The sequence below is a fragment of the Bombus impatiens genome, unplaced genomic scaffold, assembly GCF_000188095.3.
Source record: "Bombus impatiens unplaced genomic scaffold, BIMP_2.2 scf_0099, whole genome shotgun sequence".
NCBI lineage: Eukaryota > Metazoa > Arthropoda > Insecta > Hymenoptera > Apidae > Bombus > Bombus impatiens.
The window spans coordinates 439,984-467,583 of NT_176518.1; the positions used below are offsets into that span (position 1 = coordinate 439,984).

The 27,600-nt window shown below is 35.9% G+C and overlaps 2 protein-coding genes across 8 annotated transcripts in view; both read right to left on the bottom strand.

Moving 5' to 3' along the window:
- LOC100744402 (beta-1,4-N-acetylgalactosaminyltransferase bre-4) overlaps window positions 1-20,768 on the bottom strand; it is a 38,143-nt gene extending 17,375 nt beyond the window's left edge. Inside the window, exons 1-2 of one of the 5 annotated variants that reach the window (XM_033318463.1) lie at window positions 20,199-20,768; window positions 6,315-6,348 (exon numbers count right to left, since the gene is read on the bottom strand). The gene's annotated coding sequence lies outside the window, so the exon portion shown is untranslated. Of the gene's footprint in view, window positions 1-6,314; window positions 6,349-7,525; window positions 7,546-11,736; window positions 12,430-20,198 lie in introns of those variants that run through there. The other 4 variants (XM_033318464.1, XM_012394775.3, XM_003486133.4 and 1 more) reach the window with 4 other exon arrangements.
- A 1,993-nt stretch (window positions 20,769-22,761) lies between these two features.
- Window positions 22,762-27,600, bottom strand: part of LOC100744601 (low density lipoprotein receptor adapter protein 1-like) — a 34,184-nt gene continuing 29,345 nt past the window's right edge. For 2 of the 3 annotated variants that reach the window (XM_003486135.4, XM_012394832.3), the window contains exons 4-6: window positions 26,871-27,112; window positions 24,997-25,154; window positions 22,762-24,871 (exon numbers count right to left, since the gene is read on the bottom strand). In XM_003486135.4, the coding sequence (XP_003486183.1) occupies window positions 24,686-24,871; window positions 24,997-25,154; window positions 26,871-27,112 (586 nt within the window). In that variant the 3' untranslated portion in view covers window positions 22,762-24,685. Of the gene's footprint in view, window positions 24,872-24,996; window positions 25,155-25,233; window positions 25,565-26,870; window positions 27,113-27,600 lie in introns of those variants that run through there. The other variant, XM_033318472.1, reaches the window with a different exon arrangement.

Here is a 27,600-nt window from a genome sequence, read left to right on the forward strand (position 1 = left end):
CTGACTGTTCTTTGCTCGCCGAACTATAGAAAATTGTTTCGAGACAATTTTATCTGGAACGGCGAAACCGAAACTGGAGTAAATTATTTCGTACTCTATATGTGTTGTTAATGGACGAGATAAATTTTAATAGTGACGTCAATGAATGGATTTGAAAACATGTTTCGTTTAAATATTCCATACGTTCGATGTGCTTCCTCTATTTGAACAACTGAGTTACAATTTAAACCTGCTACTATTAAATATTTACTCTTAATTTAGACTATCGATCTTCTTATATAAAATTGCGACGTAATACGTAGTTATTCCTTCAGACACGTCAATGAATCGAGCACTAAAATGGTTTCCAGATCTCCTATGTAATTCGATATAATTTCTCTTGGGTTTCTTATCGACGAAGCATTCATGAAGATACAGTGACAGGAAATAATGATATTTTAGATGTTTTCACTCGCAGCGTCGAGTACTGTGAAATGAATCAATGAATGAATTCAAATGAAAAATGAGTTCAATGAATCCTGTTAAGTTTACGAAATGATCGATTCAGATACGACGGTAAAACATAAGACTGATAAGTAGCGAGGCTTCTGCTCAACCTAGACCTTCTTTAAGTCTATACGGTAATCGTTATTCTTGTTATTCATACTTTAATAGTACAACACGAGAGAGACTCGGACAAGTCATCAAATATAATACTGTAAATTTGAATAAGGAAAGTGTTGGAGATAATAACATACTCACGTGGAAAACGATCATTTCCTTTATTATTATTATACCTTTGTTATTATTATTATTACTTTATTATATCATATCCTTTATCTCCTATTATTGTTTAAAATAATTATAAAGATAATTATTTGGAAATAATTTATTTCTCAAACGAGATTTTGGAATTTATTTGCAAACGACTTTATTTTGAGATAAACTTATGTGCTATTCTAATTGGAGTAATTATTTGATCATCTGATTCATCATATTCGTTTCAAATAAATTGTCCAACTTTATATCTTCATCGTTTTACGAATCAGTCGTCTGTAGATTGTAAATTATCGAACGGCTGACTTCTATGTAAAAAATACTTGCTTAGACGACAAAAATGAATGGCCCAGTAAACTCTGTATGTGCGAACGGAAGTATAACGGAACACTGTTTCCATACTATGATCAACTAATAGCACGATAAAGTGTTCGGATGGATGCAACCTGGCTTGAATCTCGAGGGGTTCTCGAGTGTTTCTGCATCAGCAGTCACAAGACAAAGGTGGCAGATAGTATAATGTTCGAGTCTGCAGCTGTGAGGCTTTAATCGTAAGGCATAAAACTACAGATACTGCGACGACACGATGCTACGCGAAAACCTTCGATCTTTCTAATCCTACGTTCATTGTAATTTTCTAACGTTATCCCGTTAATGTTTTCAGAATCGTAATTTTTGAAACTTTAACAAGTTATATTTGGTCAGTGTGGCATCTGAGTATCGCTTTGAATATTTTGCACACGTGTGGTATTAAAGTTTCGTCCGAGACATTTCTACCGTGTATTAGTTCGCTCGATTCGCCAACAAAGCAGTTACATACACAGACGTATGAAACGCGTTCGAAATGCGGTCGAGATCTCTTTAAATTCATGAGAAGAGAAGAATGTAGTTCAAGAACATTCCGAAAAGAGCTTTGAGAAGGAGCGAGTTACGGCAGAACTTGCATGAAATCGTTTTTCTCTCTGCGATTCTTTGAGAAATTTTCATCCTACCACGTAAGTCAATATAATATATGCGATGTTAAACTTTGGAAATTGAATGGGATTTTTTCGCCAACATTACTTCGCCTATGGGATTTTAATCAGAAGATATGCCGCGATACGATTTCAGAATTCTAGGAAATCGAGCCAGAGAGAAATAAACGTGATGGACAAGGAGATTAAACAAGACAAGGTTGAAAACGATCGTACGAAAAGAAATCTCGGCAACAAGTTCGCAGAGGAACGGCGCTATAACTCATTTTCATAGAGATTACTAAAAGAGAGCAAATACGTATCTCGGAGGGAAACGCGAGAGCGAAACGTGATGAGGCTTCCATAATTCGTAAATGAAAGTTGTTAGCGCGAAAGGAAAACGTACGGTCGCTTGTAAAAGAGAGGGTGGTGAGTAAGAAATTATGCGGAGCAAGAATTATAAAAATATTAAGATAAAAGCTGCAAAAAGCGGAAACTGAGGCGAGGATCAGAATAAAAGTGTAAAAGCGGAAGGAGAGGTCCGTTATACGGAGAAAAGTACAAACGAGTAAATGCTGAGGGGCTTGCTGCTACTCATTTTGTAAACTTTCCTCGAAGGGCAAAAGCCCCAAAGAGGACATAGAACGAAGGGCGGGAATGAAGGGTGGAAAGGAGTAGGAGGAGGTTCTTGAACCTCGAATTAAAATGCACGACGTTCTCTTCCCTGCTGGATTCAGTTTTCCCTTGCAACCGTTGCCAACCACAACTCTTTCTTGCCTTTTCCTGCGAACTTCGACACGCGAATCTCGGATCGTTCGAGCTCCAAAAACGGCAGGCTTGAAAAGAGAACTTTGCTGAAAAGACCACGTCCCGTGTTTCATTTTCGTGTAATCCCGATTTCCTGTGACTCGTAATTTGCCTTTAGATGCCAGTGCTAAATGCCACTGCTAATTCGTAGCTTTTTCATCATTTGGCAATGTACTTGCATATAGAGTAGTTGCACGACTGAAAAACTGAATTCTTATGGGCAATAGATCACTAGCTCTCGTTAAATTGTATACCTTTAAGCTCGTTTAATTGTATAAATAGTATACCTTAAACTCGTTTCTTTTTGTCCTTTTTATTTTACAGTGAAATTTCGTGACTTCGGTGATATCACGTGTGGTATTAATGTCTATATAGACATTCGCTATCTTCCGATATAGAAATCGAATTGGCGTAATCTGGTTTGGAGAAATCTAGAATACGTTCGTAAACCTTATGATCTCACCAAAAGATACTATTAATAAATCTTCCACTATTAGGTAATCTGCAGGGAAACTGCTTCTGCGTATTTTGCGCTTAGCGTTCAAATATAGAAGCAAATGAGGAAACTACAAGTACTTCCGATACAAAACGGCAGTAAAAATTTACGATATCTGAAAAACGATTTGCACCTTTTGAGTAATGTACACATCTATCTACATTGTTTATAAATAATTTTATATGTAATATATATATAATATTTATATATTTAATTATTAATTTGTAACTTATCAATTTATGATTAATTGTTAATTTAATTAATAATTCATATATATATCATATTATCCGTATATTATCCGTATATATCAATTTTCCGTATATTTAACAGTGTTACAAGATAATCGTGTTTAATTTCTTATGTAGTTTATTATGACAATCTCTTTGTACTTTAAAACAGTTTGCATCAGCAATAGAAACAGTTGCAGTACCTTCATCCTGAACTCTTTTAAAAACGTAACAAGAAAGAGATTAACTTTTTAAAATAATGCGCTAAGAAAGATCTGTACTTTCCCAAAAATATTATAAGATAAGAAAGTGTGATAAAAGCGATGAATTTAAGAATTAAAATACTTTTTACAAACAGAACCCTAAGGATAAATATGGGACGGATTTGAAACTTTTATTTCGAATAATAATTACAAGCTAAATTAAATTGAATTTGATACACATATATTTACCACAAGGCTCTTCTCTTAGAAACCTCAATTATCTTTGTTTGAGAAATTCTAGCAATTTCAATATTATTCTCTACCGTCGAAATGGCAGAGTGCGTAATGAAGTACCCAAGATAGAACTCGCACAGAGATATAATAAGACCCTTTGCCAAAGTTAACTCGAAGTTAGGTCAGATGGTTCAGAATGGCACTAGCGGTAGTTGGCACTGTTACTCGCGGCTGCGATTTCCACAATTAAGAGCAAACACCGATCAAAAGATTATGAAGCAGAGATATTTTATTTTCAAACGTGTGCACATTTAAGATATATTATTATAAATCTGAGCAGTAAGTTAAACGAGAAACAACGTGAATATTTATTTTCTCTCATAAGTATGTATCAAGTATGTATAAGTTTTATCAAATGGGCGTGAATATGCCGAAATACTTCAGTTACCGGCTACGCCCAGTTATTCGATACTTTACGTTACATTACGATCAGAATTTTAAAAACCTTCTACTTCCTTAAATGCGACGCGATAAATTGTTAATAACAATAATAACAATAAAAACAACAACAACAATAATAATGATAATAATAATAATAAATTATCGACAAATTTGCAGTTGAAATAAATTAATCAAACGGACTGATTCTTGAAGATATATCAAAGAACAGTGGTTGATGGTTGATAGCAGCTTTAAAATTTAACGAAAACAGAATGAGAAAATCAATGCTGCAAGACTGGCTCCAGCACAAGTATCCTTAACATCGTCATATAAATACGAGCTCATTAAAGATGGTAGTCGACAAAGTACGAACCAAGGTAAATATCCAATAACTTCGTGAAAGAAGATAAAAGAAAACATATCTTCATATTATATCTTCTACGCCTCCTACTGCAAAAAAATTAATCGCCTCAAATTATGTCCCCCACGAAACCATCTACGTTTATTTGAAACATTTTTCGTTAAAATCATTATTTATGCAATAATCGTAGTTAAGTATACATCCTGTTTACATATACAGGTATACTATATTCGACTTGTTATGTGTGAGTTAAGCGGAAATATACTTTTATCAAATGTACTTATCAAAGTAAATAAGCGGTAACACCGAAACCGCAATAACGATAATATAAACCTACTGTTACACTTATGAACATTCAGTAACTGTTTTTAGTATTGAATTTATAGTACACTGATCTCATAAAAAGATATTTACTTAAGTGTTACTTCCAATTATTAATTCATTATTAATTGATGAACAGTAGTAGTATATATTTAGTACCTGTACTTAATACGCACGTTTTATGCAGACAAGAAAAGAGAAAGATTAAAATTATCGGAATATAAAAGAGTAGACGTCAACGAATGAAAGACTGAAGAGGAAAGAAAGAAGAGAAGAACCGATTTAGAGTGCTTAATAATATGTCTTCGGAGTTGGCTGGCGAATGACTCGAAAGGGTCAGCTTGCAATTAGCTCGAGGAGGTCGCGAACTTTGCCGAGGAAATAAAGTTCCCTCGTGAATTGGATTAACTTGCGTATACAAACGTGACACGAAGGTTGGTTGGACGTGCAATTTGTTTCTCAGAGCCGTGCGTAGTTACCACAAAATATGCTCAAGGGCTTTTGTAGCATCATCATGACATAGACGCGTACTTATTCGCGATACACGAACGTCGAGTATGTAAGACATCTCGAGTGGAGTACTTTTAGCAACCGGGAGCCTATTCTTGCGTTAAGTTTCTGCACGAACGTTGCGAATGAAAACAAACTACACGTGCACCGTTCGGGAAATTTGCTTCTTTAGCTTTACAAGCAAGGACATGGCCAACTTCTGTCGAACCGTTGGGCACGATGCCAAATATCAGTACATGTAAATGCGTTTACTGTTTCTTGTCGCGACATTCAGTTTGTCAAACGGAACTATAAGTACCCAATCTATTACTCGTGTGTTCCCATAATACTTTATATGCTTCTAGGCAGAAATAACGGTTAAATATGTTCCTTCTAAGAAACCAATTTATCCCGCGATTTATCATAATGTTCAACATTACTAACATTCCGAGGATACAGTTACTTTCCTACAAATGAGCTGAGCATCAATCAAATTCTAATTAACTTCACCGCGCTACTCGCTGACTTTGAAAGACAACGAGACAAAACGTTGTGCCTCTCGTACTGGCTTCATCGATAGGGGCGCTATAAAAACCGGATGACACGATCGAGATCGCGTGACTGCCTAACTCGCCACGTAAATTATTTATGAATTACAACCTAGTATGTGTTGCCTACAGCGATAAACACGTGCACAAGTTAGCTGTATAAACGAGAACTGGTGCGATTTATATCTATTTATTAGCTAACCATCCAGGAACTACTTTTTTCTAAACTAACATTCTTCTTTTATTCGACTACGACAGAGAAATGGTATTGTGTTTGGTCTTCATGTACGTATGTGTGTAGGTTTGTTTGTACTCTTGTAATTTAAAAACGGCTTGACCGATTCTAACTTTGCAGGCTATGTAGCACATTGAGACAAATAAAATTGCGAGAGATACAACAGCTGCAAGGAACGTTCATGTGCTTAAACCGCTAAATTCTAAAAGAAAATGTGACATTTTTTTATTATAGCTCATTTACCTATGGGTTCTCGCTGATGTCAAATAGGATTAATCTAAAAAGAATTAAATAAAATTAACATTAAAGAAAATACCCGATTATGCAAAATTAAAAGAATAAAAAATACAAGATATACGAGTTTCACTCAGAAATATGAGATACATATTCAGATAGGTATTTTCAAGTAACTGATACGGTTACCGAATTTGCAGATAAGCAACGTTTAAAAATAAAGTAGTCGGTCGCTCGCAGTATTTATAGAGTTTAATTGTTACTTTGATAATTTTAAACGTTACTTACCAGTAAATTCAGTAACTATCGTCCGTGCGAAAAGTATTCGTGCAATACTTAAATTTAACAAAATTATCGTAGAACCTCGTCTAGTGACAAAATTTTAACAAATAAATGCTTTATTTTCACGACAGGAGAAGGTGTCGCATATTCTCACTTTTTTTTTTAAATTATTCTACAAACTTGTAAGAATGTATACATATTTTTCATTTGTTAAAATGTTGTTAATGAACGATGTTCTACAATATTTTTGTTGAAATTAATTACTGTACGAATACCTTTCACGCTGAACGTATATCAGTTACTTAAAAATATCTGAATGTGTACCTCAGAACACATTTTAGAACGAAACACATACATTTTGTGTTTTTTATATTTTTAGTTTCACGTAGTCAGGTATCACTATTTTGTAAATATTTTTTATCTCTCTATAATATTTTTCTCGATATATGGAGATATAGGAATAACCGTAAGGGAAGAGAAACGTAATGAAAATGAATATTAATTTTATTATACGTAATAAGGCGGTCTCTTTTTTCGTGTTCCTGATGCGTAACACGATTACGCCACTACGGTCACACAAGAAAATTCGAATTACATCAGGATACCACATTACCATAAATTGCACGTATCCTACGAGTACAGTCACGATAATCATACGCGCTTTAATAATGAGGACGAGAACATGTCACCGATCCTATAAAATATTCCGTCCAATTTATGGAACATACAAATATTATTTGCACCGTACGCAGACTTTAGCAACAAATCAAGATAATATCACTGCAAACACGGTACGCAGGGTATCAAAGAGTTAACTTAAAAGCTGACAAAAAATTAATTTGTTTCCTATTATTATGTCGAATGTAATCAATAAAATGAATTAGATCATTGTGAAAGCGCATGATAAATTATGATGAACTGAATCTTTCTTCACTTACAATTTCGATTCAATTACGCCGTCAACTGTATATTTCTCCTTCAACTGAAACAAACAACTCGAATCGTTCTTATTTATTCTGTTCTTTTCCTCTACTTATTTAGCAATTCTTACTCGCTCATAGATAAATAATAAGTGATCAGATAATGAATACCGCCATTACGAACTTACAGGCGGAAAAGAAAATGAAAAATTCAAAGTTCACCGACGAACTTTGAATATGAGTAGCTTCCACGTTATACCGATGATGAAGCAATTATAATGGAAAATTTTCAGCTATGGTAGGTAAAAAGAGGAGGTAAGATAAACTGAAGTTATGGAAAATGGGTCTAAATATATACCAGTAATCATACATTAATTTTAAGTTGATGCAGAAAGTGGAAACTTTTTTTTTACTAACAAAGAATATTATTTCTTCTTTTAAGTCACATGTTTTGAATTCTGTACGTGAATTATTGAAATTACAAATTTATAGCAGATACAGATAAAATTCTAACAAAATTAAATTGAAAAAGCTCGAACAATTTTCGTTCTTTTTTATTCTTTCTAGCGACTAGGTATCCTTCCTATTTACCAAATATTTTCGTCCAAGCGAACAGAATCCACTTTATAAAACGTAAAGGGTGCATCCTACGTATGGCGATAAAAGCGATTTTACGGTAGCTTGAATTTGGAGCAAGTCCAAGTCGAAAATCGATCGACCTTTAAACTAACCAAGCACATATACGCTTACCACAACGTTACTAGACAATGAAATGAACAAAGTATCACTTCACCGTCGGGAATCGCCTCGATACAGATCTATCCTTGACAGGAAAAAAGTTTATTTAGAGCGAAATTGTTTCGCTTTACGCATTAAAACGAAAGACGATTTTTTGAGATATAGTAAATATTCTTGAAATATTGCACTCGACAGAAATAACAAGATAAAGGGAAAAAGGCTGATAAAAATGATAAAGTTGGTTTTAAAAAATATGAGAATTTATAGACAATAATGTACGTATCAATATGGTAAATCACACAATGACTAATACATGAAACTAAACTAAATGAGTTTCATCGTTAAAGCGTGATTTACTGTTTATACCAAAAAGAAAAAACACGACACGTGAGAGGAAAGATGAGAAAAAGATAGTTGAGAATACGCAAATGGAAACTCGCTCTCGGATGAATTTCAATCCTCGAATAAAAACGACCAGCTCAAAGCATTTAAACGAGCATAAATGTAACAGGGCTAACCAAGCAAATGAAAACGCGTTTCGTTACTACGCACTTAGATCGTTTTAGGCACAAAACCTGTATGTCGTGAAAATGGCGAAACAAGAATAACATCGAGATTATTTAACCCGGAATAAAAACAGCCTGGTGAATTTTAATGACTCTCAATACGTCGTCGGCTGAATGTTTTTGCATGTTTTTTTATCTAAGGAACTCGAATTATGGTATTTATTCAAGCACATTTTAGGTTCTTATACGACAACAGATCAGAAGTTCCAACAATTTTTGTGTTTGGAATACATCGAATTGTAAATGCACAGAGAGATCGCAGAATAACAGCGTTGGTTGATCGTGTGTTATAATGTCGGTGTTTTGAAATAATACAGCAAAGTATATGTGAGGTAACTTCGCAAAGTATAAATAGTTAATAGAATTTTATGTTCGTTAACAGACGTTTATCGCTTCATTTAAAAAATAAATATCAGAGATTCCTGGAATTTTTATCCGATTGGCTCAAATTATGTGGTTTTGCGTTTCCATTCGCTAACTAATCTTATGTACACATGTGTATAGGTATGACAAGATAATAATAACGACAGACCGATAATTATGTTCATTACAAAATGGTTTATATCTTCGGGAACACTTGAACAGCAAATGTATGAATAAATGAATGAAACCGAGTTCAACTGAATTAACGCATTTATGTAATATTCATAGCTGAAAGGACAAAATTTAGCTACTCTTTCTGATTGAGATTCGATCACGAAGAAAACTCGACCACGTGTAGTTAACTTATTTATTCACCACTAATAAATCGACACAATACGCAAATTACTCATTACATAATACCTAATATATAATTACATAATACCTGTATAATACCTATTGAGGTTATTCGGTGTGTAAACAGAGAAAACACGTGGATAAATTGTAAGGTAGAAAATATATTTAAATAGAAGTGTAATAAGTAAAAAATACAATTTGAGCTGGTCCAGATCCGCACGCTAGCTGTGTTACCTAATAACTGAAAAACCCCGAAGCCAACGTCGCCTGTCTACTGTTTATGGCCTGACTTCGTCGCAGTCTTTTGTCTACACGCTGTCGATGGCTTCAGTGCTTGAGAAAACTAAAAAAGACCAGATGTAGAGTTTTCTTAGAAGTGGTAACCACTTCAACACCCTCCCTAAAACTCTACATCCCTACAAACAATTATCTCAAATTTACAAATTATCTCTTAATATTTTCTAACTCTTGTCGTAAATATCTGAAAATTAATTTGTCAATGCCTTCTCAAGTACATTTGCCAGCCGCCTTTCTCTTTTCCATACAGATTAATTTATTACACAAAAAAAAACTAGAAGACTAAACAGATCATGTAGAGTTTTTCCTCTTTGTTTTGAGAAGTAATAATCACTTCGACACCCTCCCTAAAAACTCTACATGTTTACAAACAATTACCTCTTAATATCTTTTTTACTTTTCAAACCTAACTTTTTCCTTAAACATTCAAATCTCGGTTTTGGCAACGCCTTTGTACATATATCTGCCAATTGCTCTTCGCTTGTTACATACGTTATATCAATTTCGCCTCTATTGTATAAATCTCGCAAGAAATGATATCTTACGTCAATATGCTTACTTCTTTGATGGAATTCTGGATTCTTAATTAATTTCACGGCACTAGTATTGTCTACACATAGCATATACTTAAGGATCTCTAATTTACTTTCAAGAAATATTTTCTTTAGCCACATAATTTCTTTCGCTCCTGAGGCTGCACTGACATATTCAGCTTCGGTCGTAGATAGAGCTATACATTGTTGTAAGAATAAGTTTCATATTTCAATCAAATATATCATCAAGAACTAGGGGAAATAAAATTTGAACAAATTTTACATAATATACGTAATATATCCATAAAAGCTTTTTATGATAGATATTCCAATACTTTTGTAAATAACTACATATGTATATACTTTCTTCGATATCGTGCTGTGACAAGTCACTGTCACGAATATCAGTCGCCTCTGGCAAATTAAGAGTAATTTTTCATTGAAAATTACCGATGAAAAACAAATCGTTGTGTCAACATAAGTTCCACCCAGAAAAACGCTACATTATCATTTATTGTTTAAGTATCGGTATCGAACACATACATTCACCGATGTCACGATACCGTGACATTTCTGGGGGCGTTGCAATTTATGACAGTTGGACCTACTGTCACTTGAGCTAATGCGACAGCAGGTCAATGGCAGTCATATAATCACTCAAGTCGTTCTAATAATCAGCTCTCTCACTCTTTGCTCCTTCATCGGCAATTCGTTATTTACTAATTAATTTCATATTACGCGCGAATTTATTCTGCAAATAATATAAAGTTCTATCAAACTTTTTCACGATCCATAAACGTTGTAGCGGTCGCACCAGACGTCGAATGACTATATTTCAGTGATAATCCCATCGATCTTCTAATCTTAAAACTAATTTATATATTAAATTCTGGAAATACAAATTTCCCAACTAGTCGAGCGTAATCGTATTGTATAATGATTGCGTAATGCATATTTTGTTTTGAAGAAAGAAGAAGACGTAAAAACATTTTACTTTCTAACGAAATGCAATATCGGAATAGTAGAACATTTAATCTAGTTGAACTATTAACACCATGTTATATATAATCACGAATACCATTACAACTACCGATGCGACAGAATTTTCAACTGCTAACTGGAATAACAGGTTAATTTAAGTGCCCAAATAAAACACTGTTTCCAAATAAAACAGATACGTTAAATGTTGGGATATAAATTACTGAGTATAAATACACTGGCATGATATCAAACCAGGAGTAAGACCACGATCGGAGCAGAAGCAGTGAATCGCCGATTGGGTTTAATCGTTTCACACAGATGCTCGAAAAAAGGAAAAGAGTTAATGCCAGTTCCCCTTGAATCGGCATTCTCGTATTCAGTGTTACATAACACTTACCTTTCCCACTTTCTCTCTACTCTTTGTGTCAACGACGACGCGCAGAGGCCGGTTACTCTTCCGTGCTCGCCCACGTGCTAGATACTCGCTTCCTTCCTTTCTCGCTCTCTCTTTCCGTCTCTGTTCGTCGACTAAAACCTACGCGAAACCGACAACCTTGGCCTTTGACGCTTCAAACGTGACTCGTACGAGTCGAAAAACGATGCGTGCGATCACGAAAAACGTATTTTTTTCCAAAGCAAAACGCACTACCTGTTTGCATATTCTGGACGGCCACAGTGAAAACTACCGGTTCTATCGAGCGTTTCTCCGCATCGAGCCAGTAACTGACCTTCTCAACGCAACTGGTTTTCGCGTAAGTACACGTTTGGCCCTCCCCTTGTCAGCCTACAAGATCTCGTCACCATTCACTCGACATTCACCGCAACGTTCCGCGTTGCAGTCACGACTCTCGTTCACTACGTTGCTACTTTTTGTCCTTTTGCCAATTCTTCCTGCCTCTTTGCTCGGTTTCTTTTTCTTCTTTAGCGATCGTGTTGCTATCCGCGTCGTACATCGACAACGCCGAATCGCAAAACCAGCTCTTCGTGTTGCGTCGCGTCTCGTGAATGAGAAACCCAGAGAAGGATCGAAAGAAACACGGATACGACCCGCGCGGCGTCTCGGCAAAGACTGGCGAGGTGACCGGCCGCGAAACGACGCGACGCCGACGTCGACGTCGACCTAAAGCACGACCGAGTCAATGACAGCAGGCGTGATTGGCCGGAGGCGCGAGCTCTGCTCGCTACATTGGTCGTCGTCGACACTTGCGAGTCGACACGAGTCAATGCGCTTTTTAATTAAACCATTTGCATGCATTGATAAAATGCGCCGCAAAATATCGACCAAGGTTACAGTTAATTTCACGCGGCATTAGTGAATCTCGATCATTGTAACTTCGCGCGAACAAATATCGCTCCGTTTGTGATAACCTTTAGATTATAGTTACAGTGAGCGAGATTCGCGCCAATAGCATAGACATGATTATACAACCATAATAAACCTGGTACTACTATATCTACTACGCGTTAGTAAAAATTCATTTCATCGTTCACGCAAAGACGCATCCATTGTAATGATAACATAAGAATCGATGTAAACGAGCGATGAAAAACTCGGCATACTATGTATATAGCTACTTATTTCGAAAAAGTTCGTATCGTGCTTTGTATCACAAAAGTCTGCGGCTTTGCAAAAAAGGACTGAGGGATAGGATGAATAATGAATATCGTTGAACGAGTGGGCGCAGGACACCGACGTTTTTGATCGCAGAAACAAAATTAAAGTTCGTGCGGACGCATGATACCGAGACACGTGATATCTTCGGTCTGGTGAATTTCATTGCATTTCCTGTACAATATTTAAATGAGAAAAGCGAGTCACATAAAAGTGCAAACTTGTCCTAAAAATGGAGTTTAATCGAGATTACCCATAGGACATCCGGTCAAGTGAAACAAGCCATTGAGACGAAAAGTGGACTAAGTTACATTCTTTATGAACGGCAGTTTATAGCATTAATTTATTCCAATACTATATTAATCTTACAAAAACGAAGGAATTTATTGCTTCCAAATCAAATCTAAATAACGAAATCAATCGAAGAATTCATAGCAAACACAACTTGTATAATAATTTTGTAGCTAAATCAAATTCTGTCAAAGGTAGGCAACTGTTCACGTAACTTTGAGCGGTAGTATAGTTTAAAGATATAGTAATCACCAGTTATATCGCTACCTGCAAACTTGTTGGCGCATAGCCAAACCATGTCAAGCATACGGGTTACCCGTTTCACGAGTACCCATAATTTTCATTCATATACGCAATATCAAATATATTTATATCTATAGCTCTATTTTTAGTCGATATTATAAAAATTCTCATCGTTAAGCTTTCGTAGCGTTTCAAAGATAACAAAGACTCGTTCGTAAACGAACGAACTTACTGCGCATCGGATCGTGTAACACTATATTACACAATTAACGTGGCGTAGCTTTCTCCACGATTTTGTTAAAAAACTTCTAAATCGTAAGATAAGTCTGTTCCGTAAATTGGAATCGTTGAAGCGCAGTGAAAATTATAGCTCCGAGTAATTTTTTAAGCACAGACGAATCTCACTTTCTCTACACAATTACATTTCTAATCTAATTAAAACGGCCAAACCTTTATATTTGCTTTCAGGCGAGACGCAGATTTCACGCTAACCTTGGCACTGCGATCTTCTCACGGTAGTGTCAACGTGTAACGCGCTAGTTCGCGTCCGGTGCGCTTGTCTTCCTCAGACATGTGCGCATACGTTGTATTATGCATGACTAGGGTGTTAAGTATGAAAAGGAAAGATGGAAGAGCTTCTTGCCGCGGGCGTGAGATGCATGAGAGGACGTCTCTCGCTCATCTTTCTGAAAGACAATGGAACCTGGCATCCGCCGCTTTGAATCAAGTTATTGGCACCAGTTACTTCCGTTTAACATTACGGAATTTTCGCCGCGTAACTTCTTTAATGGCCGTTAAATATATACGGCGGACATAATTGGTTAACGTACCGTGTCTTTGTTCCCTCGATAATTTCGGAACGAGCTTAAACGGTTTCATAGAATATTCCGTTACCGTGAAGCACCATGCAACCTACGGGATGTTTAACGAGCAAACTGCACTGCCCTAACACGATATCCCGCTGTTACCAGCCAAAATATATCGAGTCTCCGTAGTATTCCCTACGTGACTTGAATAATTTAGGCAGCCGGTTTGAGTAGATCCTTCGAAATTGCTGTTTCTCGTTATCGATGCGACAGATTCATTTCGGGGCGACTGGACCCGAGGCTAATCGACTACAATTAGTTCTCTCTCCCATAAAACATCTCGTTGATCCGTGTAACAGAGCCTTTAAATTCGGCCGACGACCTATGGCTGCTGTGTTCGTGGAAAGAGTACGGAAGGCAGCTACCGTTCGAGCTCTCCGTGTAAAAACTGATAAGGAAAATATATATTCCCATTCGACTTGGCTTCTATACTCTTTCGCGCTCCCTTAAACTCCGTGAATGCTGACGAGGTATCTTGGAACCTGGCCAATTTACACCCTACTCTTTTTCGGATAATCAGATAAAAACGCTATTGAAATAATCTCTTTATTCCTGCTGCAGATCGCAGTCCTTCGAACTATAAATAATATCCTGCCAAATGAAAAATTCACTGATCATTCAAATTTCCTATTTACTTATACTGCTTGTTCATTGTTCGATAATCTTTTATCTTATCGATTCGTTATGTTCATTATATAATCTCTTTTATCTTATTGAAGAGTTAACATAATCAGTAGCTACATCATAATCAGTTGTCTGTACTCGACACTGAAAGGAGATGATCCAGCACGAGTGGAAATAATTTCACGCCTTCCTCGTTTATCAGAAACCGATCGAAATCGGAAGTGTGTTACTTACTAGACAATAATGTTTTTACAAAAAGTGAAATTACTTTGAACCATTTGATCAAGAACTCTGACTAACCGTTAATCGTTATTTAACGTTAGAATTTGCCAAGTAATCGCATAGTCGTGATATTGTATTTCATATTTAACTAAGAATCCTATATTTGCTACACCTTGTTGCATCGCAATAATGTTCATTCACAGTGGCAATTTAACTTGTAACGGTTTGTTGCGTGTATGCAAAAAGTGTAATTACGTTTGAAAGGACCATATTTCAAAGAGGTAATATCGAGAATTGAACCGAAACGCTGTGTTGTATAGTGTTGCACACACTATATTCCTATTACACATTTATACCAACACTAGCTTTGTGCTTTGCATTGAATACAGAAAATAACTGTGTATAACCACTGCATGTACACTCGCATTAGAAACCTAGAATCAATGATTATAGTCTGTTTGATGACATTTATCACAAGTATCAACATGCTAAAAGTAAGTTTAAAGAAATCGACGACCTTTTATGTTCATATCGTAACGTAATTTGTATCATATTACTTGATACAATATAATAGCCACTACATACTCCATTTGAACTCTATTTATTGGAACGAAATTTTAGTTAATACCCAATTAACCAAATACATGCAGATTGAATGCTATTATCTGATTATCAACTCCTGTTACATGAATTCTAGTGATATGTACAATAGGAGCTTGATTATCCGATCTAATCATAACACACGCTATTCCGCTAATAGAATAATTTTGCTTTAACGTAAGAGATGGTCATTTAAGTATTTTGAACTACATATACGTATATATATATATGTATATGTTTTTCCAATTTTTCGCATTCAGTCCTTCAAAGTTCCAACTTTTTCGAAGGGAACTAGAAAGCGAAGTAAAGCATCCTTTACTCCTTATATAACGTTTTCGTAAGGAAGATGTAAATCTGTACCGAATGAAAATTCTATCACAGCATTCGCGATACGAATAGAATTGTCCAAACAGCAATCGATACGTTTATTTATGACAAGTCGTTATGACAGCACTCTTGAAATTGCTTCTCCTTTTGCTCCGAGATTTATGAGTCGCAAATGTTGCTCGCAACCAATATCAAACATCAGTCTTATCCTTGGTCGTTACAGAAATGCAATTTACATATTGCGATACGAAAAATAACAAGGAACAATGCCAATTGCTTTGTTCTTTAAATCGAACGAAGAAGAAGTGATAAAATACTTTAGTTTTTTATTTAAGGAGACAGTATACATCTGTGCTTTGAAAAAATATTTTTGAGAGTTTTAACTTTCAATGCAAGACACGTAGTTCACATCGATCTGCGGCAAACTCGTTTAAGGTAATATACGGAGAGGCGCGAGTTCCTAGAACGAGGAACATATTTTCCGAAAGCCATGGAGTTGTATGTGGCGGAATTTACCGTTAGCTTCTCCTCTACGAGGAGAAACTAGAAACATTTGCTAAATCGTAACTACCCAAAAATATCAATGCACCTAGCTAAATGGTAGTAGAAATGCAAGCCAGCGAGAGGGTTTTATCCTTTCAACGAAACACTTGTATCTTATACGGACGAGTTTTTTCTTTCGATCCACCAGATTTTACCAGAACTTACGTAACTGGTAAAAGTATGAAGAAGCTAAAGTTCATCAAGCTTCGAGACTGGTCACAATAGTCCTTGAAATAGACATAATATCGAGAATAATAAAAATGCTAACAATGAAATTCGGTTCCATATTTCCCCAGTCTGTTTACAAAATTTCTTTAAAATGTTCTTTCAGTGTTATGTGGTATTTATGGATTCGCTTAACTAGTCAGATAACTAGTCGGTGAAATAGCTTTACGGCATACCAGAGTACGGTGTTTCTGCCTGTTCCTTTCAATTTTCTTGCTTCTTCGGTTGATTCGCTCCGCAAAACTCAGGATAGTAAAGTTAACTTGCCATCTTACCAAAGGTACCGCGAAATAGCACAAATCCCCCGCCCCGCATCGTCAGCAGTGCACGGTTTAACAAGGAAATCGTTAGACGGAGCGTGATTAACCCCGCCGTTGCGATAATAAACGAGCTACGAGCTTCATAACTCATCGGTGCCCTGGTCTCTTTCTTGTTTGCTATTATGTTCGCATGTTCTTCCTCGCCCTGCTCGATCTTTCGCCTCTAATTAATATAGATCACAAAACATTTGATACGTACTTCGTTTACTGCTAACACATGTTTCGACTGAAAACATAAAAACACATATGTGCAATTCCATAAAGAGATGACAGATATTCTTTTCACTCGTGAGTTTCTTATTCATTGTGTATTTTATTAACGTCCATGTACTGTCGTTACAAAAGTGTCCGGATCTTCGTGAACAGTAGCGTGTTTCGAACGTAGATTACAAGCAATACACGAAAGCTACAGCGACACCTTTAAAAAGATGCGGAACAAAGCAATTTCGTTTCTTATCATAATCTGTGGACGATAAACGCTGAAGAAAACAAAGGAAACAAGCTTACAGCGAAAATGTCTACAGTACCACCAAGAGAGAACCTGTTTCGTAAAGTGATGAGAATGCACTATCGCGGAAGGGTGGAAGGTAAGAGAGACGAGATGAGCACGATGGAATTTCTTGCCGTAATTATCGTGACTTCGTCGTAAGCATCTTTAATCATTTAGTCTATGACTAATTAAAAATAATTAGTATTTAATTGAATAAATTAAACGTACACAATTTTCCATAGCACGTATATTTTATTTTTGTGTCTGTTTTTTAGGTTTGTCTGATATTAGAATTCTTAGAACTCTTCTAATTACGTCACTATGTAGGCAGTAGATAATTGTGATAATTATAAATTATATCGAACCGATTGGCTGTGACCTTGATTAGAATTTCATGCCATTCCGAGATGTATTAAGATAGTTATATATTGCATTTTCAGTTTATGAAAGCCGATAATTCGGTATTTAATCCTTAAATGCGATTTTGCAATTTATAGTACATTTCACAATGTAAAAATGTCATTTGGTTATACGTAGAAAATTTATACACTACCGGCAAACCTTTTTTTAATAAAATAGCATGAAATTGAAAGCGAGAGCATCGAGAAATGTAAGTTGCGATCCGGCTAGATTAGAAACAGAAATCCTTCGCAATCGAGGAATTAGGATGGTTAATTTCGAAGATAAAAGATAGTTAGGAATGAGTTAATTTCGCAATCTGTTGTTCGACAGATTGAATTTTTATCTTTCTTGTTTCATATTGCTACTTCAAAGCACTATATCTATATCTATATCACTAGAGCCAATAATTACGATAAGTAATTTGTCCATCACGACTGGGACGCGAAATTTGAATTTCACACCACGTTACGCAATTAGCACATTGCTTAGCAAAGATAAGTGTCCTTTATGTGGTTTTCTTTTATGCTTCGAAACGTCAAACAACTGGTTGTGCAAGGTCGTTCCTGTTGTCACGTTTTAGTCAGGTCAGTGCACAAGACGCTGTATTCTTTGCTTGACCCAGTACAATAAAAAAAAGTTACGCGAGAAACCACGTAAGAAACGTAGAGAAACACATAGATACGCGTGATTGATTTGCGCTTTTCTCGTAGTGGGATGGTGGAGGATGTCTAATCTAACTAATCGATCACGTAGATCAAATGTAAAGAGTAAGGGGAAAAGACCAACTAAAAAATTGGTGACCTACTGTCAGTCGTGACAAGCTGACATTTATAGATGCGTACATTCCATCTCGGCAGATTAAAAGCGGACTATCGCGCATTTAGGTCATCGCACGCACGGTCCCCATTGTTTTAACCTAATGTGTTGTTGAGAGTGGATTTGCACGGATTCCCCTGAATTTCAGTCTTTGCATATTGACATATACTGTCGATTATGTACTACGGCAATGTATTGAATTTTAAAATGGTCCTTGTATAAAAAATGGAAAATGTGACTTACCATATTTTTGATCCGTTGCCTGTGTTAAGTATGTGCCGATATTTAAATTTTGTTACTATCATGCCCAAATATTTTTGGGATAGCTATAAATTCGTTTGATTGTCGCGTCGTCATTCGTTAAATCTAATAGTCGAATGGCGATTCTCCTTTCAAATTTATCAATACAGGCAAAATGTATCTTACACGGCAGTTTAATTAAACCTCGATTGCAATAAACGAAAACATCTCGCACTGAAATAATTCCAGTTAAACGATTCCGGTACTCTATGGATGAAAGAATACAATAGCGACGTGGCAACAATGATCGCATTGAAGAGACTGCGCCGATAAAGAATAAAGGATGCGTTATTTGTCTAACAAACGATTCCGCTCATTGGCTTGCCTTATTTAATGTCTCAGGAGTATGTGTTGCAGATATCGTTATCTTACGACATTTCCAGATCTTTGAAATGTTTTAACGGCCATTTTCTTAACCTGTTTCACGTAGCAGAAATTTATTCCGATTCGTATCCTGAAGATTATGCAAATCTCTCGAAAAATGTTAATTCCATTATGGGGCAAAAAGCTGTAAAAGATATAATTACAGCCCCATAATAACGAATTTCCGACTCACTGAAATCACATATTATACATAGAAAGAACGAGCCATACATATGCAACAAATAAATGCTTTTTGCATTTTTGTACCACGATTCGTAAACATTTGTTCGATATCGGCGAGCGGAACGATTTCGCGTGCAGATGTAACCTCTGGAAACACCCATTTACATATCGATGATGGAGATTTAAATCATATATCAAAGTCGAGCAAAGAAGTTGCATTTTACAGTGTAATAATATATAACGTAAATAGTGAACAGTTTCGAGAAATCTACAAAGTGTCGAAGAAACGTTGTCATTTCGGTGGCATCGTGACAGCCCTTTCGCCGTCAGCTGTCACGTGAGCGAATGAGTGGAAAAAAATAGCGAAGGACGCGATCGAAGCCGCTTGACAGTTTCGCGAGTCTTTTGTTTTTACGACTGCAAAGTACTTACGATCGTTCGATGCTTGCAGTGGCTACGGATTCCTGGGATTTTTCTACTTGCACGACCGAGCACAGCTTCCTTAATCCACGTCAGATTCTAGGCCCACGAGTATCAGATTCAGCAGTGAATTCCAACGTTATCGCACGCATTTTGTCAACTGATTGGTTATTAGTATTTCGGTGAATTATAATCAAGTAAACAACGACAGTCAACCATGTGATTGTATCGATATCTCTTGGCAAAAAACATCGTCAAAGAGGACGAGGAACTCGCACTATACACGGACAGTTTGCAGGAGCACGCTCTCTCCACTCCTTCTCAGAAGCACGATCGCACGGTAAAACAGACACTGTCCTTGCGGGATAAACGGCGAGATGACACGTAGGAGAGAAGAATGTCACTGTCTGTTGACCAGTCACTGCCGTTGCAACTGGACCATCCTGCGGGAAACTTGGACAATAGAGGAAGACGCAAGTCTCCGGTTTCGAAGCTCTTTACCGCGAACATCCTTGAGGAAAAGCTCTCACGGAGACAGATACACGTTCGACAGCGCCTACATGCGGTGATGCTAGTAACTTTTCATGTCAAAAACGAGAACGCGGTTTATTACTGTTCAAAGACGCCATATTGACTGTTACTCTTACACGCACCTGACGCGACATCTGTCCACCATTTTCCGTACTACATTTTAATAGACCGATCGTTTTGTCGTTTTAGACTAAAAAGCGGGAACGTAATTATGCAAACATTATTTTTGCTTTAAACGACCGATTATACTTGGAAATTGCATTGCGCATTATCTTGATAGAAATCGATGTATCGTATTTGTAAATTGTCGACAATTTTGTTTGGTTAGAAATTTGAAAAGATGAAACAAGTAGGAGGAATGAAAGAATAAATCGTTTTTAATGTTTAAATTGATGATTTCGATCTTCGTTTCTTTCATAGCTTATCCAACTTTTATCGAAATACCATCGAGTATTATAACTTTTCAACCGTTCGGAAGCAGTTTAAGTATTACGAGAGGAAATCTATTAAAGGAAGTCTTTCGAATTCAGTAGCCGGTCAGTCCTTGAATCGTTCCACGCTTCTATTGATACTGAACTCTTTGAACATAGTATTTTTATTTTCTTAGCCATCATATTATCTGTACCGTGATTAAATTTGCACAGTCAGACTATTTTATTTGAGCCTCGATCGATACTTACGAACAGAGCTTCTGCTTTGCGTGCTTCATTTAGAAAATCCTATAAAAATATTTCAAATGATCATTGCGTTTTATTTTATTTAATTAAATATATTTTTCAATTGTATATATAGACTCTTATTAAAGTTTCAACGCTCAAGGTCCCTTTTCAAATCTTTCAAGAATAATATTTTTCAAAAAATTCTTCAAGTATACAGATATAGACCTTCGTTAAAGTTTGATTGTTTAATTCCGTTAATCGATATTCTAATAATTGAGATTTTATTGTATAAATGGGTATTTCGTTGTTTCCGTAATTAAATATGTTGAAAAAGAATTAAGTTTGGATTTGGAAAAACTTGACCGAAAGCAGTTTCGTATTTGGGACACACCTATAGAACCGAACAGCGCCTAGGTAGTTACATTGAAGAGTAGTCTATTTCGTCTTTTGGTCGACGAGGCAGCCCTTTCTATTCGCACAACGCGCACGTTCCTCTTTCGTCCTCCCGGCTTTGCTTTCTACGCTTCCTCTCTTCTTCTTCGTCTGAAACGCGCTCGTTTACCTCCTCTCTATAGAGTAACCTCGAAACATTTCTGCATTAACGTCCTCTCCTGTGCTTCGTATAGGTAGTCAGTGTTTGCTACCTTCTGAATAGCCCACCAATATACATATTCATGTGTCACCAGATTATATCTATACGTAATTACTCAACTTAACCTACTCCAATTTTTGCTCTAAAATTATTTACCCCGAATAGCACAATCAGCTGGCTTGCAATTTGTAAAATTAACCAACGCGACTTTATTTGCTTTATTGCCAAACTTGTTACAGTTCTACAAAAGAATTGATTAGCACCGGTAATTTGCAAAATTTTGCTAATGATATTAGTTCAGTTATGCTAGAGCCCTTGATAATAGTATTTGTAATCAGTTCGTTTAATATAATTTAATATAATCAATTTTGGAAAAGGAATTTACTTTGTGTAAGCGTCTCCATCTAGTGTGACAGTAAGATAGCAAACTACCTTATCGTGTAATCTTTCGGTACGTAGTACAGCTGTTTAATGAGAGAACTTTATTCGAATTATTTTAGATTAAACGTAACAGTACACTGACTTCCATTTGATTAAAAAAGATACTATTCTCATATCTACGACAGAATATTGTATTTTTTCAGCTGATATCTATCGCCATCTTTAATGTGTTTACGGAGGCAGAGAAACATTCTTATGAAACATAAAATCAATAAAAGCTATACTGTAAATAGCTAATGCGTTTCTGCAAAATCTACAAGAACACACGCAATGTTTAAAGTAGATATTCAGTCATTAAGATCAAGAGCGAGGAAATAGGGTAGGCCAGAATTATTCAATGATAACGTACGACTGGATATGTATGAGTGTATTTAACGTGTAATTATATTCAAACACTTAGTGATATTAAGCGACGTTGCACAACTGTGGCAAAACTGCAAAAACGCACCCCGCCGATCGTATTATGACCATACAAAATTATTGGCAATTTTCACCAACAAAATATCAATTACTCCTATAGTTTGTTTAACAAATCAACGAAACAATCCAACAACAAATACGTATCGCTTCCTAACTTGTTTTCGAACACGAAGCTCGACAAGGTTTGAACGTTAAAGTTTAGCTACAAATCGGCCGGCAATTTTAACATCGATTCACAAATAAGTGTGAATGTTACGAACAGCAATGATTGTATAATATCATTTTGCGCTATACATCTATCGAATTTCCTACGAAAATAGCCGACTACGTTCAACTATCAGACAACAAACCTTCGTATACCTATAATGTAACATCGTACGTCATAAATGCTATCGTTCTTCGGGGATGAATATGATTTTTCATGTAACATAAATATAAAATTGCTCAAATATCGTAAAAAGAAGTCAATGCGGTGTATATTATATTCTTGCGATAAAAGGAAAAGAGTTCTTTTAAAAAGCTTTTAATATAATAATAACGATACGATAACGATTGTAACTTGCAACAACTCAAAGTCTGATTTGAAACTCTTGAAAGCAACTCCTTGACCGCTTAATTATATTCGCGATTAATCACAAATATGTTATCGTAGATAGACGTGTAGTTCAGAGATCGCGAGTAAGCCTTCAAGCGACATACTTTACACTCAATGCAAATTCCGCATAAATTATCTACGAATTTTGATGATGAACGTGTTAAATAGATACATGCTTTCACAGTATACGTACCAATGCATGTTTTTAATGTCAAATTACTCTTATTTCATAAACTTGACTAAGATCGTCTTGCTGACAATATCTATCAGTATGTATTTAAAAAAAAATAAAACTAATTTCTACTAATTTTCCTTTTAACAGAAAAAAGGAAAACGGACAAAAATTAATATCAAGACATATTTCTTTCTTAGAAATTACAACATAAGATCAAAAAATCAAATAGATAATATCAAAAGTATAATTAGTATATTCTCTGTTATTACCTAATCGTAAACATACGCTTTAAATATATTTTTCGCGTAGAAACAAATTTAAGAACGCCCGACTAAGAAATAGCCCAGCTATTTAACAACGAATAAAATTCGATTATATCTAATGAGAATTATAGGAATTCATTTTGTTTCGTCGTGGATGATCGGACAATTTGATGTCGTCTCTTAAGTATCCTTTGATTTTACGCAAAATCGTTCGGAAATAAATGGTTTTGGTATACATATAGTGTTAAAATAGTAAAACTTGCTGTAAACGCACGCGCACGATACAGTAATATAAAATTGTATACGATATGTGTGAAAGAATTGGCACGGATACAGGCATCATACAAAAAGGTTCCAAAAATTGCTCCCATTTCTTGGTGATGAAACAAAACCCACTTTCTGTCGATTTATTTGTTTTCCCGAGCACCGCTCGATATCGATAGTTCTCCGAGGACGTAAAATGTATGGAAAAATCACCACAACAAAAATCACCGTTCAATCGTCGACTCCGTGATATTTGTAAAATATCGGTAAGCGTATTCGGTAGTCTTGTCACAACAGAACAGGAAATTTTGTTTAGAAATCATCCGAGCGTTACGTTGGAATCGATCGACCAGCACCTTGATTTTCTCGAAATGGCATTTGCTGCAGAATATTTCTTCCAACGAGTCGATTCATTGATGTTTAATGGTGTATCGTGAGTTCGACGATAATAATTAGTCTATTGCTTGATTTTCCTCGGTTGGCCGTTATTCGATAGATGCTTCCAGAGATCGGTGATTAATGGCACGTCTCGGAAGCTATCGGCCGAAGGCTACGCCTGCTACGAACACATCAAGTCTACAGATCTCGATTCACCCCAAGCATTTTGAATTTTGAAGCCTGTCGTTGGCTTCGGCATAACGTGGTGCGACGCAGACGTCGTGCTGTGTCTCAAAGTCGTCATGGGAATGCTAATAGCGTTACTCTTTTTCTGTATCTTCTTACCATCTTCGTCTTCGAAGCAAACCTAAAAATATCGAAACATCAATATCTTCGTACGTCGAAGTATTTTTATTGAAATATTTTTATATAACAAAAAAATGTAATCATAATAACGATAGTACGTGAAACACATTAAAATGAACTGCCTACCCATGAATTTCCGGTTGCTTTAGTCTCATTCGACAAATCAATTAGAAGATTTTTCGGCGTATCGTTCGCATTACGCCGCTGAGTATTGTCTTTATTCTGTTCGTTAACTTTGTTTACGGATTTTGCCTCTTCTTCGTTTTTCTTCTTTTCGTTGTTTTCTAGAAACGAAAAATAATCGAAGAATATTTAATACAGTTAATTCCTAAATCCAATAGCATTTTTCAAAATGTTTTTACGAATCGAATAACGTCAACAGTCAATTGAATAACGTTCCTTGTCAGAACGCTTCGCACGTGGAATAATCAATAAATAATGGTTTATCAAATCCAGTTTACATAGATTGCGAAATAGAACCTGTTTCAGCAACTCTACGGTACGGTCTCCTAGATACACTTTCATTATCGACCCACATGTACACCAGTATCCACGAGTCTTTGTGATGTGCAAGTAGAATCTTCGCATACAAACACTGATTTCTCGCTTATCGCTAATTGGTAACTCCGAGACATTTCATAGTCCTGAACCAGAAACGCTTCGTTAATTACAGGACATAGCACTAGACCAATACCTGCGCATTCATAAAAAATGCTCAATCCGAAGACTATTTGCTTTGATTTACATTTTAATCCTTACGCTTGCATTACCAGTCGAAAATACCTGGATATTTCTTCATTTTTGACAAGATATAGTTTAATTACAAGAAAATAAAAATACAAATAAGGATTATGTGTTGATAACTAATGACTACATTCTGTATCATTATTTTGTTATTATGATATGATAGAATTGATTAAAAAAATTATTAGATATTACAATTAAATATCTTCAAAAGAGAAACAAGTTACGAAACGAGTTTTTAATAGAATTTGTAACAAAACATTCTGAGAAAGGCCACCTGGTTTCTAAAATATGTATTAGGTAACATAAGAAATGTTCTAAATTCATGAGCATCGCTCTTGGTTTTCTAGCAGTAACATTTAAAAAATTTCGTCGTAACCAATACCTAAATACGTCGATTGATCGTCTATTGAATTTTAATATACCTTTAGTCAATTTTTGAACAAGTAATTGAAATATACTGTTTGGTGATTCTACAAAGAGTCAATCATTTCGGGCGTAAAATTCTGTAAAAATCATGGGCATCGAGTTAGAAATTCTTTGAATGCGTGATATTTGAATAATGTTCGTTCTTCAATAGGTATTTATTTGAGTACAGGTACCTTTGTTTTCAAATTAAAATAAAATTCTGTCCTTAATACCATAACTTCCATTCCAAAATTCCATAACTTAATACGTAAATAGTTATCGGAGGAATAATCATAGCTAATTCTCTTTGGGGAGAACGTGCTCGACAATGTTTGGGCGAATGAAGGAAACACGCGAGTTGTAATTGTTCTAGCTTCCCACGGCGTTGTAGTTCGGTGCGCACAAGGTTCAATATTACCGGACAATTTCCTAGGGTGCACTCGTAACCTTCTCCGAAGCTCTCCGCAATATCCGCACTCTCGGAGAGTTAAGTGCACAACCACATAGATATTACTGCATCGCACCGACGCGATGCACGGACTTTTACAACAGATCAGAAGCTTCTAGATCGAAGCTGACTTTCTTTCCTCGTGTAAAAAATTTCATCATTCGGTTTATCATTTGCTTATTTCTTAGTTATAGGATTGTTATCGATTATCTTGTTGCGAAAGCTTTGTGTAAGAGAAAAAGCTATACGATATAAATCGTTTGTAATGTGCAGACTACGGATTTTCGACATTTGCAGGAAATTAAAAATTGCAGAAATGCACAGAATGTAGTGCTTTAATGTATCCAACGCAGCGTGGTATTGTTAAAACATTACGATAAAGAATAAATAATTTACCTACCATTCCTATCATCAGTTAACGAGGGGCTTTTATCTTGAGCGTGATGGATTCTAGGATCGGCTTGGGACAGCTGCCAAGCTTCGTAAGCCGTGTTAAACGCCTGAGCCACAGTTAACGTTACCGTTTGCGCCATTTTTCTTTTGGGGCAGAGAAACGCGTGGCACTCCATAGTTTCGTTCAAATTTGTTGCGATAAATGCGAACACATGATCGTGAGCGGCGTCCGCCGAACAATATGAAATTCTGAAAAGAATTGCTTATGCGTATATACACAACAAACACTTTAAAGGAAACTATGATTCCTCGGCATGTTTTACTACGACCATTTCCTTCGTTAAAATTTACACAAATGCCAGAGCATAACACTGTTTCAACTGCTAGTACTAAGTAGTACTATACAGTACTAAGTAATAGTATTATGATACAGTTATCATAATTGCTATAATTACAATCGAGGCCTTTATAACGTGAATATCTTGATGAAACGAGAAACACGAATATTCGCGAACTGTAAAAATGTATGAAAACCAGGAATATGCAATTATTTTCGCTACGCAACAAAGGAATACGTACCAAAGGAATTACAATGGAATTATAAAGAAAAGTTGCTCTGAAAGCACACGTGAAGGACATTTCGAATTATTGTTTAAACTGCGCGAGATTAAAGAACAAAAGCCTGGCGATCATTCAAAGATAACAAACTCTCTTAAAAGTCACTAAAAGTCATTAAA